Source organism: Symphalangus syndactylus, chromosome 20, assembly GCF_028878055.3.
Source record: "Symphalangus syndactylus isolate Jambi chromosome 20, NHGRI_mSymSyn1-v2.1_pri, whole genome shotgun sequence".
Taxonomy (NCBI): Eukaryota; Metazoa; Chordata; class Mammalia; order Primates; family Hylobatidae; genus Symphalangus; species Symphalangus syndactylus.
Genome location: NC_072442.2, coordinates 26759675 through 26781652, shown reverse-complemented (window position 1 = coordinate 26781652; position 21978 = coordinate 26759675). Strand labels below are relative to the sequence as shown.

Genomic DNA, 21978 nt, shown 5'->3' with positions numbered 1-21978 from the left:
GCTCCCACAATGCACCAGGGCATATGCAAAGTCACCATTCTGTGAAATATAAAAGCTCATATAAAGCATCTCTGCCCCCTTTCCAGCTCAACACAAGGAGACAATGGGGAGGGGAGGGCAGGTTCCCTTCTTAACCTCTTTCTGAGGGCAAGGATTGGGCTTTCTCCCTCCTGGGCCAGTCCACACCCCCATGCCCACCCCTGGGCATCTTTACTTGGTTTTAGTCCCCTGACCTCAGTTCAGGGGACTAAATTCATTCAGGCTACAATGACCATGGAAGGGAAAGGGGCAGTCTGCTGACCCCTGGAAGATGAAGGAGAAATGGGAGAAGGCAGAGGGGTCAGGTGGGGGCTGCCAGAGGAAGCGGCCCTGAGCTGCTGGTTCCCGGGCTGAAGCCTGAAGCCCCTCCCTCATAAGCAAAGCTGAGGCCCTCAGGTTCCCACGGGACACTGTTAAGTTTATTCTAGGGTGAGTGGGTGCCCAAGGGGGGCAGTGAGTATGGCCGAGGTCACCTGGTGGCAGGGTGCTCAGGGATGGCCACAGGTTCGATAGGGCCCTGCAGGGCCTGAGTCTCTAGTAGGTTGGGATGCTTCACCTTCTGCCCCAGCTCAAGGGGGTTGGGGCAGTCATGGATGTAGCAGTTTTCGTAAGTCACAGGGATCAGTGATGGGCATTGAGCAGGCTTGATTCTCACACACATATGCAGTGGCCTGGTCTTCCAACCGTCGGAGGGTACTCAGGAAAGGCAGCTGGCGGGACAGGAAGCTCAAGGGGTCCCCATCAGCCAGAATCAGCACCTAGGGCAGCAGCAGAGCAGGGAGAGTCACCTGCTGGGGTGGGGTCACCTGCCCATTGGCAAGGCCCACTGGGAAATTCCCTCTTCCCAACATTCCGAGGGGAAGGAGATGTTGAGGAGCTGAGGATGGGAGGGGGCAGCTCTGGGGAGGTGGCAGGTTGGGCTCACAGGGACGGGTACCTTGTTAGGAATGTAGACAGAGTGGACGCACCGCACCAGAGCCTTGGTGTCCTTGGCCTGGCGGTCTCCACAGATCACGATCTGACCGGAATAGAAAGGTCACTCCGGTGTGTCAGGGGAGGGAGGGCTGAGCCCTAGACCACCAGGGCTTCCCCATCCTCCCTCTGCCCCACCCTATATCCCTAAGAAGGAACAGGGACTCATCTCAGCTGCCAGGATGAGTTAATGCTTGGCAAGTGGGAGCACACACACACTCACACACGAGAATACCGAAGTGGAAATGTCATACGTATACACAATGTTACAGATACAAACACGGGGAGACACACACCCAGAAGACCCAGAGCACACAGAGACCCATCCAGACAGACACAGAGTAGTCACACACACACACACAGTAGATGCCCACACAGAGGCAGATACCACACACGCAAACACCAGACACACACGCATGCAGGCAGACACAGAGGCAAACCTGCAGATGGGGCATCCACATGCAGACAGACAAACACACACGACGAACACTCACCAGCATCCCCCTCAAAGGTAGGTGCATAGACACACACCTCCAGGGTCACACACACCCAGAAGTACACACACACCAATAACACAGTACGGACAGAAGCAATTACACTGACACCACGACGTACAGAGAAACACTTCATCAGCCACCACGGACTCATGTTAACTTCTGCCTCCCTGTCTGACAGATGCCTCCACGCGCCTGCACACACACAGACCTGAGCTCTGGGGACAGCCCAGGAACCCCACCCCCTGTTCCCATCTGCCATCGCAGCCCCAGCTTCCCTCCCACCCGAGGTCCCAGCCCAGATGCCCTCACCCCCCACCTGCTTGAGGGTCTGCTGCTGGGCTGAGAGGGCACGGACCATCTCGGGCAATGCCACCGGGACACGGCGCATGCGCTCGGAGAAGGCGGTCAATAGGCACACACACTTGTCCATCCAGTCCTTGTAGCCCGTGAAGCCATGGAGCCGGAGCAGGTTGTGGGCTGACACAGAATTGGCGCTGGGCTCTGCGCCATCCTGGTCTGCAGCACACAGGGAGGCAGGGGGTAGGGGTAAGGGCGGGTTACTGAGTCCCAGGACCCTGCCTAGGACTGCATCCAGGGCCACTTGGGGGATGGGACAGAGAAAAGGCCCCGCCCATCCCGCCCCGGCCGGCCTCAGCATTCTCCTTGGTGCCCTCCTGGAACACGCAGGCCCTGCCTGTCCTCCAGGATATAGGCTGCCCGCTCCAGGCCTGTCATGCGCTGCTCCCTATGCCTGAACTCTCTCCACAGCTTCTCCATGGCCACATGGCCCCTTTCCCTCCAGGCCTTGGTTAAATGACACCTGTCACATGTGTCCTCTAATCTCTCCCTAGGCTGAGTTGGGCCTCCTCTGTGGTTCTCTCCCAAGGCCCTTTCATTCACTCAGTTAACATTTATTAAGCACTTACAATGTGCCAGAACCCCACTAGACCCTGGGGATACAACACTGGCAGAAAGTCCTGATCTTTGAGGAGCTAAAATCTGAGTTTCGGGAAAGAAACCTTTAACCACAGACAAGGCACATGGGTGATAGGGAGCAGGTACACATAGAGCGTCTTACTTCTTCATGGCATTCACCACAATTTTAACTACACATTTGTGCATGTGTTTTTACATTATTACCGCATATTCGCTGTCTCCCCTACCATACTGTAAGCTTCATGAGGGCAGGGACCAAGTGAGCCTTGGTCAATATCTGAATCCATGGGTGTCAGTTACTGTGCTAAGCATGTTTACAGAACAGCTAAATTCATCTTTACATCAACCCTGTAAGGTAGTACCAATGTTAGCTCCATTTTACTTATTAAGAAACAGGCCAGGCATGGTGGCTCTCACCTGTAATCCCAGCACTTTGGGAGGCCGAGTTGGGCAGATCACTTGAGCCCAGTAGTTTGAGACCAGCCTGGGCAACATGGAGAAATCCCATCTCTACAAAAAATTAGCCAGGCATGGTGGTGCATGCCTATAGTCCTAGCTACTCAGGAGGCTGAGGTGGGAGAACTGATACAGCCCTGGAGGCGGAGGTTGCTGTGAGCCAAGATCATGCCACTGCATTCCAGCCTGGGTGACAGTGAGACCCTTTCTCAAAAAAAAAAAAAAGAGAAAGAAAGAGAGAAAAGAAAGGAAGGAAAGAGAAAGAGAGAAAGAAAGAGAGAAAGAGAGAAAGAAAGAAAGAAAGAAAGAAAGAAAGAAAGAAGGAAGAAAGAAAGAAAGAAAGAAAGAAAGAAAGAAAGAAAGAAAGAAAAAAAGAAAGAAAGAAAGAAAGAGAAAAGAAAAAGAAAAAGAAAAGAAAGGAAGGAAACAAAACACGCTGAGCATAATGGTTCACGCCTATAATCTCAGCACTTCAGGAAGCCGAGGTGAGAGGATCACTTGAGCCCAGGAGTTCAAGGTCAGCCTGGGCAACATAGCAAGACTCTGTCTCTATTTAAAAAAAAGGAAATTGAGATTCAGAAATATTACAGCAGCCAAAAATCACACCATTAATAAGTAGCAGAGACACAAAGCCAGGAGGGCTCCTGCCCACACCAGCTCTTCACCCACGCTGCACTTACACCTCCCAGGACCCCAGACTAGCCCTGCACCCCCACTGACCGTCCTTCAGAGGCAGGGGCAGGCCAGCCCCCAGCTCAGCCTCACTGCAGAAGTAGCCGCCACCCTGGGAGTCCCAAAAGAGCTTGTCCTGTGCATCCTGCAGCCGCAGAGCCCACTCGAGCCATGCACTCTCCTGTGAGGCCTCATACAGGTCCAGCAGGCCCCGCATCACGAAGGCGTAGTCCTCCAGGAAGCCCCAGCAGGGTGGGTTGCTGGGGGACAGGCATTAGGGGAGGGGCTGGGGAGAGCCCCAGGAGAGAGGGCTTTCCCAGAGGAGGCCCTTTCATGCATTTGTTCACTTAACCCTCCAGATGAACCCTCTTGGGCAGGTGCCATCAGCCCACTTCCCAGATGAGTAAATGGGCCCACGGAGGCTACAAACTCACAGCAAGCACCTGAAAGAGCCAGGACTGGAGTCCACGTGGAGGGGAGAAGTAGGGCAGAGGTAGGCTGGGGACGCGTGGGGAGATGAGCCCTCCTGGTCTACCCAGCCCCCAACCTGTGCTCCACAGTCCCCCCAGAGCCGGTGTAGCAGGTCCGTATCAGGCGGCCACTGGCCACATCAAACATGTGCCGCTTCAGGAACTTGGCACCATTGGTGGCATAGTTGATCAGCCTGTCTTGGCCCAGGACAGCCCCAGTCACAGCATAGCCTGACACCATCAAGCCTGGAGCCAGGAGAGACAAGTAGTGGTTAGACGCTGGCCAGGACCCTCCAGGCATGTCCACCCCATCACCTCAGGCCCCAACTCCTCCCTGGAGCCGTGGGTGATCCCTAAGATCTTGGGCTCCAGGACCAGACATGGCGGGGTTCCCAGCCCTTGTGTGTGACCTTGGGCGGGTTACTAAGCTCCTTAAGCCTCTTTTGTCAACTGAGAATAATAACGCTAATAAAGGGAGAGTGAGCATTTAGCAGGTGCTGGACAGACAGGGGCTTTGTAAAGGGGGATCCTACAGACAGGCTCGGTCTCAGATGTGCTGCCCCACCATTCCAGGCAGCCAGCATCTTGTTGTCCAGGTACGGCTTGGGCCGATGCTTCCGGGCCTGGAAGAGCTTCTCCAGCCCTGTATTGAGCAAGGTCCTCACGGCCTCCACATCCAAGCCAAAGCGGGCAGCAGTCAGCTCCAGCGAGTACCGGATGGTCAGCACATTCTGACCCTGCAGCTCCCCCTTGGGGTCCTGAGGAGAATGGCCTTTGATTGCGAGCTCACGCCTGGCAGGCACCAGGGCCTGTCAGGTGACCCCAGAAGTCCTCACCTGACTGGGGCTGATGTTACCAGCCTCTGTGAGGCCGTAGTGCTTCATGAGGAGCTGGCCTGAGGTCAGCGGCTCGGTGGCACCTAGCACAGGCTCCGGGAGGAGCTGCTGAACCTCTTTGACCGTCCACACATAGTAGGCGCCCTCTTTGGGCTGCATGCCCCGCTCTGGGGGCGAGTCTGCATCTTCTGCGCTATAGAAGCCTCCGGACTGTGGGGAGGGGAGAGTTGGCTGGCCCCGGCCCACAGGGCAGTGGAGCCCCAACCCCTCCCACAGCCAGGCCCACCTGCCACCATGGACACACACCCGGTGGCTCAGGCTCCGAGCCACGTACTGCAGGATGCCTTTGGCCACGTCAGAGTAGAACTCATCACCAGAGATCTAAGAAAGGGAAGAAAGGAGACTGTGAACAGAGGTCACTGGGGAGGCCCAGGTGGAAGGCGGCAACATTCTCTGAGGCAGGTGGGGGAGGGAAGCCTGGGTAGTGGGTACATGGGAGGGAACAGGGGATTCAGATTAAGAGGAGCCACAGTCACCAGGAAGGCCTTGGGAGGGGCAGCCAGAGTGAGATGCCTGTTCTCTGGGCTGGGGTCAGGGGTCACCTGGAAGGCCTGCGAATAGGCCACAGCGAGCTGTGCCTGATCATAGAGCATCTTCTCAAAGTGAGGGACGTGCCACTGGCAGTCTGTGGAGTAGTGGTGAAAGCCCTGTGCGGATACAAAGCTGGAGGCCAGTCCCAGCCTCTGCCCCACCCCACAGCTCCCTGCTGCCCCTCCAGGGAATACCCAGTGCCCGTCACCTGCCCCACGTGGTCCCGGATGCCCCCGTTAGCCATCATTTTCAGGGTATGCAAGGCCATCTGCTGGGCCCGAGAGCCATCCTGAGTCAGTCGATGGCTGAGCCAGTAGGAGAACAGAAAGCTCAGGATCACTGTGGGGGCACCAGAAACATGCGGGTGAGAGAATGGGAAAGTGGGGACAGAGATCGGGGTGGTCAGGAGGCCTTGGGCCAGGCAGAGGCTGGGAGTTCACTCAACAGGCAGTCTCTGGACAGGCTGTGAGGTCAACAGTCAACCCACAGGACAGAAGGTAATAGCCTAAGCCAGAGGTCAGATTATCATTGGCTCACAGAGGACCAGTAAGTTACTTGTCCCCCCAGAGCCCAGAATGTCATTAGCCAAGTCAGGGTCACTGGGTCACTGACCAAGTCAGGGGACAGAAGGTCATCATCTAGGTTAAGATGAGAGGGTCACTGCTGACACCAGCAGTCGGGTCTTCACCGATAGCTACCGACAGGCTAGGGGCAAGGAGGTCACTGCCAGTCAGGAGGACAGGAAGCTACGGGTGAGGCCAGGAGCCAGTAGGTCCCTGACCAGCATAGGAATCAGCAGGCCAAAACCTGGGCTAAGGCAGGCATGGGGCACTGACCCGGCGTGGGAAGCTTGGGGGCCTCAGCGAAGCCACCGTATTCCTCATCATAGCCCTCGTCCAGCTGCCGGAAGCAGCGATTGTTCATGGTGGCGGCAGAGGGCGGCAGCTGGCGGTCACCCACACTGATCTCTGATCGGGCCAGCAGGGCGGTGGTGACACGCTGGCTGCTTTCTAGCAGGGTGTTCTTGTTCTGTTTCCACTGTGGGAGGTGGGGGCACACCTGGAGGTCAGCTAGGGGGAGGGGCTCTTGTTTCCTAGTCCCCCACCCTGGTCCCCCAGCTCCCCAAGGCACACCCACCTGTTCTCGTATTCTCAGCAACACTGTGCGGAAGCCAACTCAGGTCAAGCCATCCTCAGGAGGGAAATAGGTGCCTCCGAGAAAGGGCTGCAGGTTGGGAGTCAGCCACACATTCATGGGCCAGCCCCCGCCACTGCTGGTGGCCTGGTGGAGAGAGGGCAAGGGTGAAGGGAGATGCCCTGAGCCCACGTGGCGCATACACTCCCGAGGAGGGCTGCTCACCTGCACAAACGTCATGTACACCTTGTCCACGTCAGGCCGCTCCTCACGGTCCACCTTCACGCTCACAAAGTCCTCATTGAGCAGGCGGCCAATCTCCTCATTCTGGAAGGACTCCTTTTCCATCATGTGGCACCAGTGGCAGGTAGAGTACCCGACTGAACAGGGCCATGGGGAGAGGTCAGGGGGCCAGCAATGGGTCAGAGGGAGGCTGGCCAAGTAGCCCTGGCTGCATGGAAGACGTCCTGGCCTCTAGTCTCCTGGAAGACCCGCCAAGCCAAGAGGACCCTCTCCCATCTACTGCCACTCCCTGCCCACACTCCCATATCAGGGAAGGTGGGAGCATTACCTGAGAGGAAAATTGGCTTGTTTTCTTTCCTGGCCTTGTCGAAGGCTTCCTGTCCCCAGGGGTACCTAGACCCAGCAGGGTGGGGCATCACTCAGTAGCCCAGAGGGTCTGGGAGGGGCCCAGGACCCCAGCAATTCCAGGCAGGGCCCCAGGAGAGGTGCTCACCAGTCCACAGGATTGTAGGCATGTTGTAGGAGGTATGGTGACTTCTCGTGGATCAGGCGGTTGGGGACCCTCTGGGGTGTAGATGAAGGATGGCTTCCCTTCCCTCCAGCAGGCATGGGCACTGAACTACTGACCGTCGCACTTCGGTCCTTGTCCCGGGAGGAGCTACCCCTGGTGAGGACAGGTGCGTCAGGCAAGCCAGGGGCCTCCACCCACCTTCTCCCAGGCCCCCCAGCACCTGCCCCATTCCACTCAGCACCCCAGTAGGACCCCTGCTCCCAGTCCAACCCACCTTTCTGAACCATGGGGGAGACTGTGGCCTTTGTGTTCCCCCTTATGTTTTTTGGGGGGTGAGGAGAGGTGGCTCAATGGGGGCTCCTTGCCAGGTTAGTCTCCCCCAACCTCCTGGGCCTGGCGGTGGGAAGGATGGCTATGAGGTCAGGGCGGGTCACAATGGGCAGAATGGTTCTTGGGGCTCCATTCTTACCCCTCCCCAGGCCCCTCCCCGGGCCCTTCCTGGAGCAGCTGCTTGGAGGCATCTCTCTGGCAGGCCTGGGTGTGGCCCCACTGGAAGGCAGCCCGCTGTTGGTGGCTGGACAGGCCAAGATCAGTAGGGTCTGGTACTGGACCAGGTGAGGGACAAACGGAGGAAACCAGACATGGGGACTCCCTCGCTCAACGCCCACCTGCTGGGACTCCTGTGTGGCCAGGTCCCGGGCCAGACCCCAGGACACCTAGGGAATCAGAGACCTCAGGGAGTTCAGCCTGGAAGTGGGACTGCAGGCAGACCTAAATAACGAAAGGTCCATGCAGCAATAAAGGACTGTGACAGGGCACAGGCTACTATTGGAGAAAGGCCCTTGACCCAGCATCCAGCACTGGGGTGCAAGGAAGGCTTCCTGGAAGCGGTGTCAGAACAGTCCCTGAGGAGCTGGCACTGCACTGGAAGGAAGGGGAGAGGAGGGAAGGGATGAGGAGGGGAGGGGAGGGGAGGGGAGGGGAGGGGAGGAGGGCCTTACTGCCAGGGCCAGGTCTCAGGAGCAGACCAGAGGTGGGGTTGGGGAAGGGCCAGGCATGCAGGGGTGGTCCAGACTGGCACTGGGGACCGGTGTCCGGAAGACCCTCCACTGGGCCCGCAGGCAAGCGCAGGGAGTGCCCTAGGGGCCCGCTTGCCCGCCTGTACCTGCGGCTTGCGGCGAGGCCTGCACTGGCGCGGGGCAGCAGAAGGACGCGGCCCAACCAGGCCCGCGCGCCCAGCATGGCTGCTCGGGGCCGTGGGCCCGGCCGCTAACGACAGGAAGGGAGGGCAGGAGGCTGCGAGGGGCGGGCCGGGCACCTACGGAGCCGCGGGCGGGTCTTCGCCCAGACTTGGGACAGTGTGGCTGGTATCCGAGCGTCGCCCTGCGGCGGAGCGCGGAATTGCAGATCGGCACCCCGGCCTTGGGAGGACCCATTCTGTGCATAAAATTGGGCTCTGCCCCTGCCTGCGGAGGACAGCCCTTCTGAAGGGAATAGGGAGAGTTGTGGGATCTAGGGCTGGGGGATGCTAGGGCCATGGGATGCCAGAGCTTCGGCTCATTTTGTCCAACCCCTGCCCATTTTACAAATGAGAAATGAGATCCAAGGCGAAGGCGTACCTTGGCCAGGTCCACCAGCTAACAAGCTTTGCTTTTTGCAGCCTCCTGGTCTCAAGGTCCTACTCAAATCCTACCCACTCCAGGAAGCCTTCCTTAAATAATATTGATGAGCCCATTTTATGTCTCATAGGTTACACATGGCCTCACTGGCTACATTCAGCCAATATTTATTAAGTGCCTGCTGCCTGTCACTCTGCAAGGCACTGAGTATACAATGGTGGGCAGAGAGAAACAAGGCTCCTGCCCTCACATGGCTCACAGTCTGTTGAGAGCGGCAGATTCGACAGCCATACCGATAAACACCCACGTGACAAGTCCGTGAGGGCATAACGTAACAAGTGACCTGATCTGGTGGAGGGGGCAGAGGATGAAGGCTTCCCTGAGGAAATCACATTTGTGAAGCCATGGAGGACGAGAGGAAGGAACCTGGAGGGTGCTCAGGGGGACTGCTGGGGAAGGAGGCAGAGGCACAGTTTGTGCAAAGGCCCCGTGGCTTGTCAGTGAGTCAGGGCTGAGCAACTGCAGAAAGAGGGAAGACAGGGAGTAGATGAGGGCAGAGGCAAGATCTTGGAGAGACTCGTGAACTGTGAGAAGGGGATTTTTATTTTTTGAGACAGAGTCTCGCTCTGTCACCCAGGCTGGAGTGCAGTGGTGTGATCTCGGCTCACTGCAACCTCCGCATCCTGGGTTCAAGGCTGGTCTCGAACTCCTGACCTCAGGTGATCCATCTGCCTCGGCCTCCCAAAGTGCTGGGATTACAGGCATGAGCCGCCATGCCCGACCCAATTTTTTTTTAGACGGAGTCTCGCTCTGTCGCCCAGGCTGGAGTGCAGTGGATCTTGGCTCTCTGCAACCTCCACCTCCTAGGTGCAAGCGATTCTTGTGCCTCAGTCTTCCAAGTAGCTGGGACTACAGGCGCATGCCACCACGCCCAGCTAAGTTTTGCATTTTTAGTAGAGACGGGGTTTCGCCATGTTGCCTAGGCTGGTCTCAAACTCCTGACCTCAAGTGATCCATCTGCCTCAGCCTCCCAAGTGCTGGGATTACAATTGTGAGCCACCGTGCCTGGCCAGAGAAGGGGATTTTTGATGAGAGAAGAAGCAAGCTATTGAAAGGCTTTAGTCAGGAGGGTGACCTGGTTGGATCTGCGTTTTGGAAAGATCCCACCAGCTTCCCAGTGGAGAATGAACTGGAAAGCGGCAAGAGTGAAAGCAGGGGCAGATAGGAGGCTATAGCAGCACCCAGGGGGGAGATGGGGGAGCGGAGATGCAGAAAAGGGGATGGGCTGGAGGTCGGTCAAGGAGGAAACGTCGTCAGGATTGGCAGCAACAAAGAAGGCGGTGTCCAGGGTGACTTGCAAGGTGGGGCCGTTCCCTCAAGAGAGGGCATGGGGTGGGGGTGGGGGGACAACTCATGGGGTTCATTGTTGGACCTGCGGGTTTGAGATGTGCACAGGGAGACAGAGATGACACTGCTTGGAGGACAGAGGAGAGGCTTCGGGAGAGAGGATTGGGGATCTTGACTGTTGAGACCATGTGGGTGTGGAGCTGATCCAGGGAGACTATGCAGCGGAGCAGAGAAGAGGGCTCAGGTCCAGGCTTGAGTGAGCCTGTGAAAGACACGGAGGCCGGGTGTGGTGGCTTACGCCTGTAATCCCAGCACTTTGGGAGGCCGAGGAGGGTGGATCACCTGAGGTCAGGGGTTTGAGGCCAACCTGACCAACATGGAGAAACCCCCATCTCTACTAAAAATACAAAATTAGCTGGGCACGGTGGCACATGCCTGTAATCCTTGCTACTCGGGAGGCTGAAGCAGGAGAATCGCTTGAACCCAGGAGGCGGAGGTTGCGGTGAGCCGAGATTTCACGATTGCACTCCAGCCTGGGCAACAAGAGCGAAACTCCGTCTCAAAAAAAAAAAAAAAGAAAGAAAGAAAAAGAAAGACACAGAAGGGGAGCAGCCAGGGTGCAAAGGACAGCACCCCAGAGATGAAGGACAGAGTGCCTACATGTCAGACTCCTTAGGGGCCAGCCTGGCTGGGACAGAAAAATGTCCACTGGCTTCAGCAACATGGAGGCCATTGGTGTGCTTAGTGGGCGTCGTTCTAGTGAAGTCAGGCTGAGAGCAGAAGTCGCCGAGTCGGCTGAGGAGGAAGAGGAAAGGGAGGGGAAACAGAGAGAGATGATGGGTGCTTGACATGAGGGCAAAGATGGGAAGACACTGTCAGGATGGATGGAGCTAATTAAGACACATTTCGATGGGAAGGATTCGTTTGAGAGAAAGTGGTGGACGCCATCAAGGATAGAAGAGATGGTGGTCCTGGGTGACTCTGAGAATGTGGGGTGTGGCGGGTTGTTGGGAGGGTTGGCTAGCCGGAGGGTCCAGCGGGTGCTCCAAAGAACATGTTCTGGCTAGAAGGAACGAGGTTAAGCTCAGAGAGCTGGAGCCCTGCCTTGAATGTAGAGGAATTTGGGGTGATGACAAACCTCCAAGTGTGACCATGGTGAGGGTCACTGAGAGGTCAAGGGGCTGTAAGGTCCTTGGATAATGGAGCGACTTGAAATTGAGGTAAGAGCTGGATGAGAAGACCATGAGCCAAGACCGAAGCATCCCAAAAATGAGGTGGAGTGGCAGCCCCAGGCAGGGAGGAGATAGAATGACCTATGGCACCAACCTCCTAGCAGGAGGGGTCTTGTAAGGAGGGAGGCAGGAAGCAAGGCTGCCAACTTCTTTGTGGGAGACAAAACAGCTCCCCTTGGGAGTCCTCAGGGGGATCCAGTTTAGAAGAAGAGAGCCTGGGTGGCAGGGCCACAAAGGGTGGGTCAGGGGCCAAGAAGGATGGAACATCCCGGGTTTGGGTGTAGCAGAAGATATTAATAGATGGGTGCTGGACTCTGGGTATTGCCTGGCAAAACCAGGAGTGAAAGGCATGACGGGTTCGTGCCTCATGGTCAGTCTCTGAAGAGGGTGGACTCTGAGCTGAATGGACGCTGGCCTGGGGACATCCACATAGTAACCTCATGAGGAAGAAACTTCTGATCCCATTTGACAAGTGAGGAAACGCGGGCACAGAGACATGGAGAGGGTAAGTAATTTACTCAAGGTCACAGAGCATAACCACTTATTACTAAGTGATTCTTGTTAGGGTCAAACCTTGGAGCAGAACCTTTGAACCCTGTCAGTCTGACTCCTGAGCAGGTGTTCTTGTCCATCCTGTTTGTAACTGCCATTGTGGGACTCCCTTCCCCTACCCCCACCTCAGGAAGGGGAGTGGCATTGTGCCCCTCCACTCACCGACTTTGGTGGAAGGCCATTTGTCCCTGAAAGGGGGATGGGGGCTGGCTGCAGGCTTCCTGCAGAGCCAGACCCCAAGCACCGAGGACACATCAGCGTCCAGTGGTCCAGTGATCAGGGAGCATTGAGAAGAAAAAGAGGCGAGGGTGGTCATAGGGGCCCCTCCTGGATTGAGTACCAGGCCTCACCCCACCCTTGGTTTCCCAGACTCCACATAAACCCCCAGAAGGGGTCCAATTCCTCCTGTGTGGCTAAGACTGAGTTTCTCGCCAGCCTTGGCGAAGCAAGGGAGAGGGCAGAGTTACATTTAAGGTGACTCAGTAAAACAAAGGAGCCTGGGAGCTCCTGCACTTGGCTCCTGCCACAGCCGCATCACGTGCCCCTGGCTTGTCTACCCTGCTGCGCTGGAGCTCCTGGAGGTTGGATCCCTCCAAGGTGAGCCCAGCACTTTGTCCACAGCAGTCAGTCAGTATTTGCTGAATTAAATCTGGGGCCCAGCCTGGGAGCTCCAGGCCTTGGAGCCAGACTGTCTGACTCTGAGTTCCAGCCCCGCCCCATGCCAGCTTTGTGACTTTGAGCATGCCATTTAACCTCTCTGAGCCACGGTTTCCTTGCCTGAAAAATGGGAGTAGTGCCGGCTGCAAGGTGAGAGACCTGTGCAATCGCACTGCAGTGGGCTTTGCGCTTGGTTTCATGCTCTGTTGTCCCTGTTTTGAAATTCTTCACACGATTTTGTACAAGGAGCCCCTACATTTTTATTTTGTATTAAGCCCCACAGATTATGTAGCCGGGGTCCTGAACGGAATTAACAATATTGTCTACCTCAGACAGTCGTTGCAAGCATTAAATAAACTGATCTGCTTAGCACATAAGCAGTACCTAATAAATAGGAACAAAGGCCTATTGTTTCTTGCTGTTAGCTCAACCCCAGTGCGACTGTGCGATAAATGAATGAAATGACCGAACTGAGTGACAGCCTGGGAGCGTCTGGAAGCGAAGGTGCCTGGGTGACGGGGGATGGAGGTGAGGGTTGAGAGGAGCTGTAAAGGAAGCGGGGCAGTTTTGCACCCCACGTTGTGCAGCTGCAGTTTCCTAGACAGCCGGTGATCCACGCTGTGGTCGAGAGCCGGCCGCCACACCCCGCAAAAAGTCCACTTGGTGAGAGCTGAGAACGAGGGTTCCAGTCTTTATTATCCGGGCGTTCAGTTTCTAGCTCCCGGGCTGTGGTCCGCGTCCAGCTTCCGGAGCCGCCGCGGGATCCCAGCCGCCACTGGCTCAGCGATCCACTAGCACCGGCGCCCCGTCCAGCCCCGGGTCCGGAGGCGGGGCCCAGGGGCGCCCGGCGCAGGCGCAGACCGGGGCCGCGGGGCGCCTCGCGCAGGCGCAGGCCGGCCTGGGACGGGGCGGGGCTCAGAGGAAGGGGTTGGTGCCGGTCTGCGGCGGCGGGGGCCGCGGCCCGGCTGAGCTCGGCGTGGGCAGCAGCGGCTGCGGCAGGCCAGCGGGGGGCGGTGCGAAGGCTCCGGCCTGCGGTAAGACGCTAACCGAGGCGGGGAGGGTCAAGCCGGCTGGCACGCTGCTGAGCGGGAGGGGCAGAGAGGCGCTGTAGGTCATGGAGCCCAGGGGCGCCCCCACAGGCCCGCCTGCCAGGCCCAGCGCCGGCGACCCGGTGCGCATCTGGTTTAGCGTCGGCCTGCCCGGCTCGCCCGCGCCAAACGGGTTGGTGGGGGACGGAGCGCTGAGACCTGCAGAACGAGAGTGGCTTTGAGTGACCCGGGGTTCAGAGCCCTACGCCGGGAGGTCTTGGAAGTTGGGAAGGAGAGTGGGCTCCTCCGGCCGAGGCTAGGCTCTGAAAGCAGGAGCCCCAGGGTTGAGGGACAAGGGGATGTCTTACCTGTCAGGAAGGGGTTCCGGGTTTTTGCAGTCTGGGGTGCCTTGACCGACGAGTCAAGGTTGACCAAGGAAGAAGCCGAGGGGCCCAGGAAGGACTCGGGAGTCCGGCAAGCTCGGGCCTCTTTGCTTGGCTGAGTTAGTGCTTCCCCTAGTATACCCAGGTCCAGGGCATGGCTCCTTCGTGCCATTTTGCTTGGAACTGGGACTGGGGTCTCCAAACAGGTCCGGCTCTGGAATAGAAATGCTAGAGCTCATTGGTGGGGAAAGGGATTGGCGCCCGACGTGGGAGGAAGAGGACAGAGGCTGCCCGGGGTGGGCCCCTCGTTCCCCAGAGCCTCACCATCCCCTTGCCCTGCTCACCCGCAGGGCTGCTGGGCTTCCCAGAGGGCAGGGCCTGCTCCAGCCCCTCCTTGGTCTCTGTGGATTCTGGAGGTTTGGCAAATGGGTCAAAGGCGGAGGCACCACCTGGGAAGAGAGAGAGGAAGAGGAGATGGGTTGACAAAAAGGGCAGGTGTTGGTCTGACCCCTTTCCAGAGAAGCTGCCTTCCTAACACAGACAGTATTTGCTGCCGCTTGGCCCTGCCTGGAAGTCCCCCAGCCCCTCACTCACACTCTCTGGCCCTCTTCTTACCAGGTGTGTCGGAGGTCTCCAGGGAGGCTCCCCAAGGGTCAGCCCCAGTGCTGGGGAGTTTGTGGTGGGGGGAGTTCGGTGCCCCCGGGGTCTGTGGTGGGGGGCCCAGCAGGCAGCACTGGGGTCCTGCCCCAGGGCTCAGAGGAGGAGAGCATGGGAGTCAGATCCCAGGGCTGGCTCCGGGACAGGACGGTTCCTGAGGGGATCGGAGACCAGGGGTCTGCAGAAGGCCCCCAGGAGGAGCCACTGGCCTCTGTGTTCGGCCTAAAACCTGAAATGGGAACAGCATAGACGTGATCCCAGGCCCACCCTTATCCCTCGCCCAGGGCCCTTCCCAGTTACCCAGCCCAAGTTGGGAGGCAGAAGATCCATGTCACAGATGGGCTGCAGCCTCAGGACCACCCAGCAGGCTGGAGCCCCTATTTGGCAAGTGACCCCAGGAGCTGGGACCTGCAGGTGTGGGCAACTCAGGCCACCTTCCCAGGCGTGCTGAGCAAGTGAGTGCAGCGAGAGAACATTTGCTGTGTTTCCTAGGAGCTGGGCCCTTCAGACATTCTCCGTAGCCCTCATTACGAAAGCCTGTCCCACAGGCGGTGGAGGCTCAAGGTGGTGAGTGACTTGCCCAGTGACACTCAGATGTTGGGGGGAGATGCTTGGCCCAGCAAGTGGCTGGGAAGGAGGGGGCTCTCGGGCCAGCCTGGAAGTCTCTTGCAGCCCTGCATGCCCACCTGGGATGTCCCATGGGTCAGCAGAGCAGTGTGTGGAGGGCGGGGCCAGGGCAGGTCCGAAGATGTCAGCCAAGTCCAGGATGGAGGACTGTGGAGGGGAGAGGCAGCCGGGGCTCAGAAGTGGGTGGGGCCTGGAGGGAGGGCAGGCCCTGACCTGTCAGGCTAATGCCAGCTCATTCTCTTTATTCATTCCACAGATACCTATTCATGATTCCTCACCTCTGCACAGTGCTTTACAGTTTATCATGTTTCTTCATCCACGGAGTACCTGATTTTCATAACAACCCTGTGAGGTAGGTAGGGCAGGCGATGTACCCATTTTATGGATGAGCCAGCCAGTGCACAGAGGGTGGAATGGGTTTGCCTGAAGTCACACAGCCAGGGAGAGGCAGAGCTGGGATAGAATCCAGGCCAGCAGAAAGGGGCAGGAAGGCCAAAGGCAGATGTTTTTCAACCAGCCTACCTCCCTAGGTCAGTGTCCAAGAGAAACTGGCCACAGTGAACGTGGACGGAAAGGAGACCACAGCACCCGGGCGTGGCATGGACAGCTTTGGAGGGCAGCCTTGCACTCAGCAGCTGCCCACTCCCCATGCGGAGAAAATATGTCCGTGAGCCCGAGGTGTTTTCAGCACCATGTGCTTGGGCCCACCCTAGTCTTGATCGACAGTATCATATAATCCTAGCATGTCAGAGCTGGAACTATCCAATAAGCGCACCTGTGCAGAAGCGGAAACTGAGGCCATGACAGTGACATGCCCCGAGTCATAGAGTGAGTAAGTGGCAGCAAATCCAGAACCCAAACCCGGGGGTCTCTGATCAGGAGCCTTTTGCATCCCACTTTGCTTTTAACTCAGTCACCAGCCCATGCAATGTGGGACTAGGGCTGCTACACCCCCACCCGTATTTCATTTAATAAACACGCCAGTGCTTACTATATGCCAAGCACTGCTCTGCTCTCTCTTTACAAATACTCAGTCCGTCTCTTAGGCCCTGTCCCTCCCACGCACCCCAGCCCACTCCTTACCTGGCTGGTTTTTAGCTTCTCCTCCTCCTTTCTCTCTTCTCTCTCAGAGGAATTGCAGCTGCAGCTGGCCCTAGCCATGAGCCGTGAGGAGGCAGAGAAGGTGAGGCCACGCAGCCCCGCTGTGGTGGGGAGGGGATGGGCTAGAGAGTGCCTGGGAGCCCCTCGGCCTTGACTCAGGCTCTGTCACCCAAAGCCCCAGTCCTGTGCCCAAGGACAGCACAAGACCCACTATCTCTGTCGGTTTGTCGCGGGCAGGGACTGCCTCCCTGCCTCCAGTCCTCTCCACTGGGCCCGGTAAGGGTGGCGGGCGTACAATTAGGGGCACATGCTGTGTCCTTGGGGCGCCTGCTACCACCTCATGGTGGAGTGGGTGAGTGTGCTCAGACATATTCCTAGGAGACACTGGGGTATGCTGCCCGCCCCCGCCCACCAGCTATCCTTTTGGGGAGACAAGGACGGGCCCCCGATATCGTCATCTTTGCCATTACCTCTGTGGATCCAGGAAGACCAGGCAGGAAGCAGCTGGGCCAAACACAGGAGGGCCTGAGGAACTCTCAGAGGATTCAGAAGCAAAAGATCGTCTTCCTGATCTTCAAACTGCATTTCAGATGCAGGCAGGGAGAAGGCCATGCCCACCCTGCTGACTGAGGGGCAAACGGCCCATGCACACTGAGGGTGGGCATTTGTCTCTCCATCCCCATGACCCAGGCAGGCCTATACTGCCCTTCCGGTCCCAAGGTGGGAGTACAGGGCCAAGTTTACCCCTCTCTTCCTCCGCAGCCTGTCCCCCCAGCCTCCCACAGGGACGAGGACCTGCAGCTGCAGCTGGCTCTCCGCCTGGGCCGGCAGGAGCACGAGAAGGTAGTGGGCGGAGCCGGCTGGGCTGCCGGTGCTGCTGCTGCTGCTGGTGGAGGTGCTTCAGGACACTAACAGGCTCGTCCCACTGTACCCGGTGGCCCTGCTGCTCCTAACCTCTCAGCTGCCTCCCACCCTGCACTCTCTCGACTCCAGCCTCGGGTGCACAGGTCCCCAGATTCCAGCCTGGGCTGCTCATGTTCCTAACTCTTTCTGTGCCTTCTGCAGGAGGTGAGGTCCTGGCGGGGTGATGGCTCCCCCATGGCCAATGGTACAGGGGCTGTGGTCCACCATCGGCGGGACAGGGAGCACCTTCTCGTGCTCCTGCTGGCCCAGGCGCAGAGACAGCTGCAGCTGCAGGTCCTCGTCCCTGTGGGAGGCTGGGGGGACAGGCTGCGGAGGAAGAGAGGGGTAAACTTGGCCCTGTACTCCCACCTTGGGACCGGAAGGGCAGTATAGGCCTGCCTGGGTCATGGGGATGGAGAGACAAATGCCCACCCTCAGTGTGCATGGGCCGTTTGCCCCTCAGTCAGCAGGGTGGGCATGGCCTTCTCCCTGCCTGCATCTGAAATGCAGTTTGAAGATCAGGAAGACGATCTTTTGCTTCTGAATCCTCTGAGAGTTCCTCAGGCCCTCCTGTGTTTGGCCCAGCTGCTTCCTGCCTGGTCTTCCTGGATCCACAGAGGTAATGGCAAAGATGACGATATCGGGGGCCCGTCCTTGTCTCCCCAAAAGGATAGCTGGTGGGCGGGGGCGGGCAGCATATCCCAGTGTCTCCTAGGAATATGTCTGAGCACACTCGCCCACTCCACCATGAGGTGGTAGCAGGCGCCCCAAGACACAGCATGTGCCCCTAATTGTACACTCGCCACCCTTACCGGGCCCAGTGGAGAGGACTGGAGGCAGGGAGGCAGTCCCTGCCTGCGACAAACCGACAGAGATAGTGGGTCTTGTGCTGTCCTTGGGCACAGGACTGGGGCTTTGGGTGACAGAGCCTGAGTCAAGGCCGAGGGGCTCCCAGGCACTCTCTAGCCCATCCCCGGGATTTTGAGACCAGCCTGGGCAACATGGTGAAACCCCATCTCTACAAAAATTGCAAGAAATTATGGGCCGGGTGCGGTCGCTCGCGCCTATAATCCCAGCACTTTGGGAGGCCGAGGCAGTGGATCACCTGAGGTCAGGAGTTCAAGACCAACCTGGTCAACATGGTGAAACTCCATCTCTACTAAAAATACAAAAATTAGCTGGGCGTGGTGGCACATGCCTGTAATCCCAGCTACTCAGGTGCCTGCAGCAAGAGAATTGCTTGAACCTGGGAGGCAGAGGTTGCAGTGAGCTTAGATCATGCCACTGCACTCCAGCCTGGGCAACAGAGCAAGACTCCATCTCAAAAAAAAGAAAAAAAAAAAAAAGCCAGGTGTTGTGGTGTGCACCTGTAGTGCCGGCTACTCAGGAGGCTGAGGAGGGAAGATCACCTGAGTCTGGGAGGTCGAGGCTGCAGTGAGCTGTGATTATGCCACTGCACTCTAGCCTGGGTGACGAAGTAAGACCCTATCTCAAAAAATACCAATTTTTATGATAGAATTTACTTAGTTGCAGAAGAGGGGTGGCGAGGGGAATGTTAATTTGGCTCACTGTTTCCTGAACCTGAAAGAACCAAAGAATTAGCAGTGTAGTGTCAAAATTTAAATAAAATTTCTTTTTTGTTTAGGAAAATAAAAATATAAACGTTTTAGATTATCATTGTTTATCTTCTAGAGGATCTCTGGGAAAGTTTAGAAAATGCTAGTGGTAAACCTATAGCAGCTGTGATGAATACCTGGAGCAAACAAATGGGATTTCCCCTCATTTATGTGGAAGCTGAACAGGTAAACATATAAAGTCTTTCCATTTGTCTGATACTGTATTAAATGAAATTCAGTACAGTGTATCAAGTTTGCTTCTCTGTACTTTAAGTTTTCTAGTGACATTTAAACCAGCTCTGTTACTCTTTTATCAGTAATTTTACAGCTTGCATCATTAAAATTATACATACTTAAGAGAGAAAACAAAATGTTACCTGCTTGTCTTGTCTCCAGGGAAAATACTGTAAATTTTGATATAATTCTAAAACCACCAAATATGGTTTATTCTAGAAATGCAAGGTTGGTTTAACATTTTTTTAAAAATTAGGCTGGGCGTGGTGGCTCACACCTGTAATCCCAGCACTTTGGGAGGCCACGGTGGGTGGATCACTTGAGGTCGGGAGTTTGAGACCAGCCTGGCCAATGTAGTAAAACCCTGTCTCTACTAAAAATACAGAAATTAGCTGGGTGTGGTGGCACACACTTGTAATCCCAGCTACTCAGGAGACTTAAGCAGGAGAATTGCTTGAACCCGAGAGGCGGAAGTTGCAGCGAGCTGAGATTGTGCCACTGCACTCCAGCCTGGGCAACAGAGCAAGACTCCGTCTCAAAAAAAAAAAAATCAATGTATTGATTTATAATCACTACATTAACAGAATCAAATGCAAATAGCGCATAGTCACTGATTAGATGTAGAAAAAACATTTGGTAAAATTTCATACCCACTTATAATATCAATTGTGTAAAGTAGGTTTGTAATGTTGGTTGGATGGCAGTGTGATTTTGATTAGGATTGCAATTCATTAATTGAACTGTTATCTGAATTCAGAGAGGAGTGCTTCTGTATGAGTTATACTTCAAAAAGACTGAGAATTACACATCATCCTTTAATGCCTACCAAAAAGTGATCTTAACTCAGTTTCATTAAATGAAATTGTTCTCTTCAATTTATTTGCCATAGTTTTGTGAGCTGCATGGGAATTAATTCCTGTTCATTTTTAGGGAAGTGGATTCATAGTTCTTTTTTAATATGTGTTTTCTCTTGTGGTCCTACATTGTCCACAAAGCTAAGTATTTTTTTATTATTATTTTTATATTTTTAAAAATTGAGACGAGGTCCCACTGTATTGCCCAGCCTGGTCTGGAACCCCGGGGCTCAAGTGATCCTTCCACCCCTGCCTCCCAAAAGTGCTGGGAATGCAGGTGTGAGCCACTGCACACCCGGCCGGCCAAAGCTAAGTATGTTTTACAAATAATTTTTCAATGTGGCAATCTAAGTTATAAATTTGCTTTTCTGCACTTTTGTATTCTAGGTGACATTTAAACCAATTCTTGCACTCTCAAAATGCTCCCAAATTTACATGGAACATTTTCATGTGTAAGCTTGCAGAATACCCTTTCAGAGCCAAATCTTAACTTTAAACATGATTGGATTTTACACTAAAATGTGCACACTGGAGGACCTCTCAGTTAGATTGGCTGCAATAACTTGGAAGGGCAATTTAGGGAATGCAATTGATCATGTTTGGTGGAAAAGAAGACCTGTAAGTTTAGTGACCTACCACTGTGACCATTCTATTTCTTTGCAGTCTTTTTTCTGCACTTGGGACTAGTCTTGTTATAGGAGATCACTAATTGAATTTGATGTTGACACTGCATATAGACTGACTCTTTTAAGAATATTAACATACAAAAATTATTGTTACTTTTCACCTGGGCATTTCATTCCCTCAAAACTACTGAACTATTGGCTGGGCCAGGCACAGTGGCTCACGCCTGTACTTACAATACTGGGAGGCCAAGGTGGGAGGATTGCTTGAGCTCAGGAGTTCAAGACAAGCCTGGGCAACATAGTGAGACCTCGTCTCTACTAAAAGTAAGAAAAACTAGCTGGGCATAGTGGCACGTGCCTATAGTCCCAGCTACTTGGGAGGCTTAGTTGGAAGGATCGCTTGAGCACAGGAGGTGTTAAGGCTGCAGTGAGCTGTGATGGCAGCACTGCAGTTGATTCTGGGCAACAGAGCAAGACCATGTATTAAAAAACAAACAAATAATTGTCCAGGCACAGTGGCTCACATTTGTAATCCCAGCACTTTGGGAGGCCCACTTGTGTTCTGGAGTTTGAGACCAGCCTGGGTAACATGGCAAGACGCTGCCTCTACCAAAACAAAAAAACAAACCCAAAACTATTGAAATGTTAATGATTACACATAAAGCAGATTATTAAGCCGTAATTTTTTTCTTTTTTTTTCTTTTTTTTTTTTTTGAGACGGAGTCTCGCTCTTTCACCCAGGCTGGAGTGCAGTGGTGTGATCTCGGCTCACTGCAGGCTCCGCCCCCCGGGGTTCATGCCATTCTCCTGCCTCAGCCTCCCGCGTAGCTGGGACTACAGGTGCCTGCCACCTCGCCCGGCTAATTTTTTGTATTTTTAGTAGAGACGGGGTTTCACCGTGTTAGCCAGGATGGTCTCGATCTCCTGACCTCGTGATCCGCCCGCCTCGGCCTCCCAAAGTGCTGGGATTACAGGCGTGAGCCACCGCGCCCGGCCGCGTAATTTTTTTCTTAAAGCAGAACACACTTTTAAGAAATAACAGTTTCAGTTAGAACAGAGAACAGTAATGCCACACTTCTCAGCGTTACTGAAACTCTTTCCATCCAAGGGCTTTCAAGGTCTTGCTTTCTTTGTTTTCTTTCTTGTCTACAGGCACAGCCAAACTCATCCTCCATTTTGCATTGT

The 21978-nt window shown here is 55.5% G+C and overlaps 3 protein-coding genes across 3 annotated transcripts in view; 1 reads left to right on the top strand and 2 right to left on the bottom strand.

The window, feature by feature from the left end:
• Positions 1 to 436: 436 nt before the first annotated feature.
• Positions 437 to 8673, bottom strand: LOC129469625 (spermatogenesis-associated protein 20-like). Its single transcript, XM_063628681.1, is given in 18 exon segments — positions 437 to 797; positions 977 to 1057; positions 1825 to 2024; positions 3621 to 3832; positions 4120 to 4288; positions 4608 to 4800; positions 4879 to 5088; positions 5185 to 5259; positions 5481 to 5585; positions 5678 to 5808; positions 6306 to 6507; positions 6607 to 6750; positions 6829 to 6983; positions 7175 to 7239; positions 7340 to 7510; positions 7827 to 7931; positions 8026 to 8073; positions 8523 to 8673. Coding segments are annotated over 18 exon segments (2514 nt in total). The 5' UTR covers positions 8600 to 8673; the 3' UTR covers positions 437 to 626.
• A 4373-nt stretch (positions 8674 to 13046) lies between these two features.
• On the bottom strand, positions 13047 to 17908 carry LOC129469624 (epsin-3-like). The gene is given in 12 exon segments (XM_063628395.1): positions 13047 to 14011; positions 14161 to 14330; positions 14332 to 14389; positions 14520 to 14624; positions 14791 to 14878; positions 14880 to 15061; positions 15519 to 15606; positions 16543 to 16661; positions 17031 to 17186; positions 17337 to 17443; positions 17606 to 17777; positions 17896 to 17908. Coding segments are annotated over 12 exon segments (1590 nt in total). The 3' UTR covers positions 13047 to 13679.
• Positions 13689 to 21978, top strand: part of LOC129469891 (uncharacterized) — a 78562-nt gene continuing 70272 nt past the window's right edge. Inside the window, 5 exon segments of the mRNA XM_063628664.1 lie at positions 13689 to 13798; positions 15325 to 15399; positions 15716 to 15811; positions 16590 to 16642; positions 19156 to 19265. The gene's annotated coding sequence lies outside the window, so the exon portion shown is untranslated.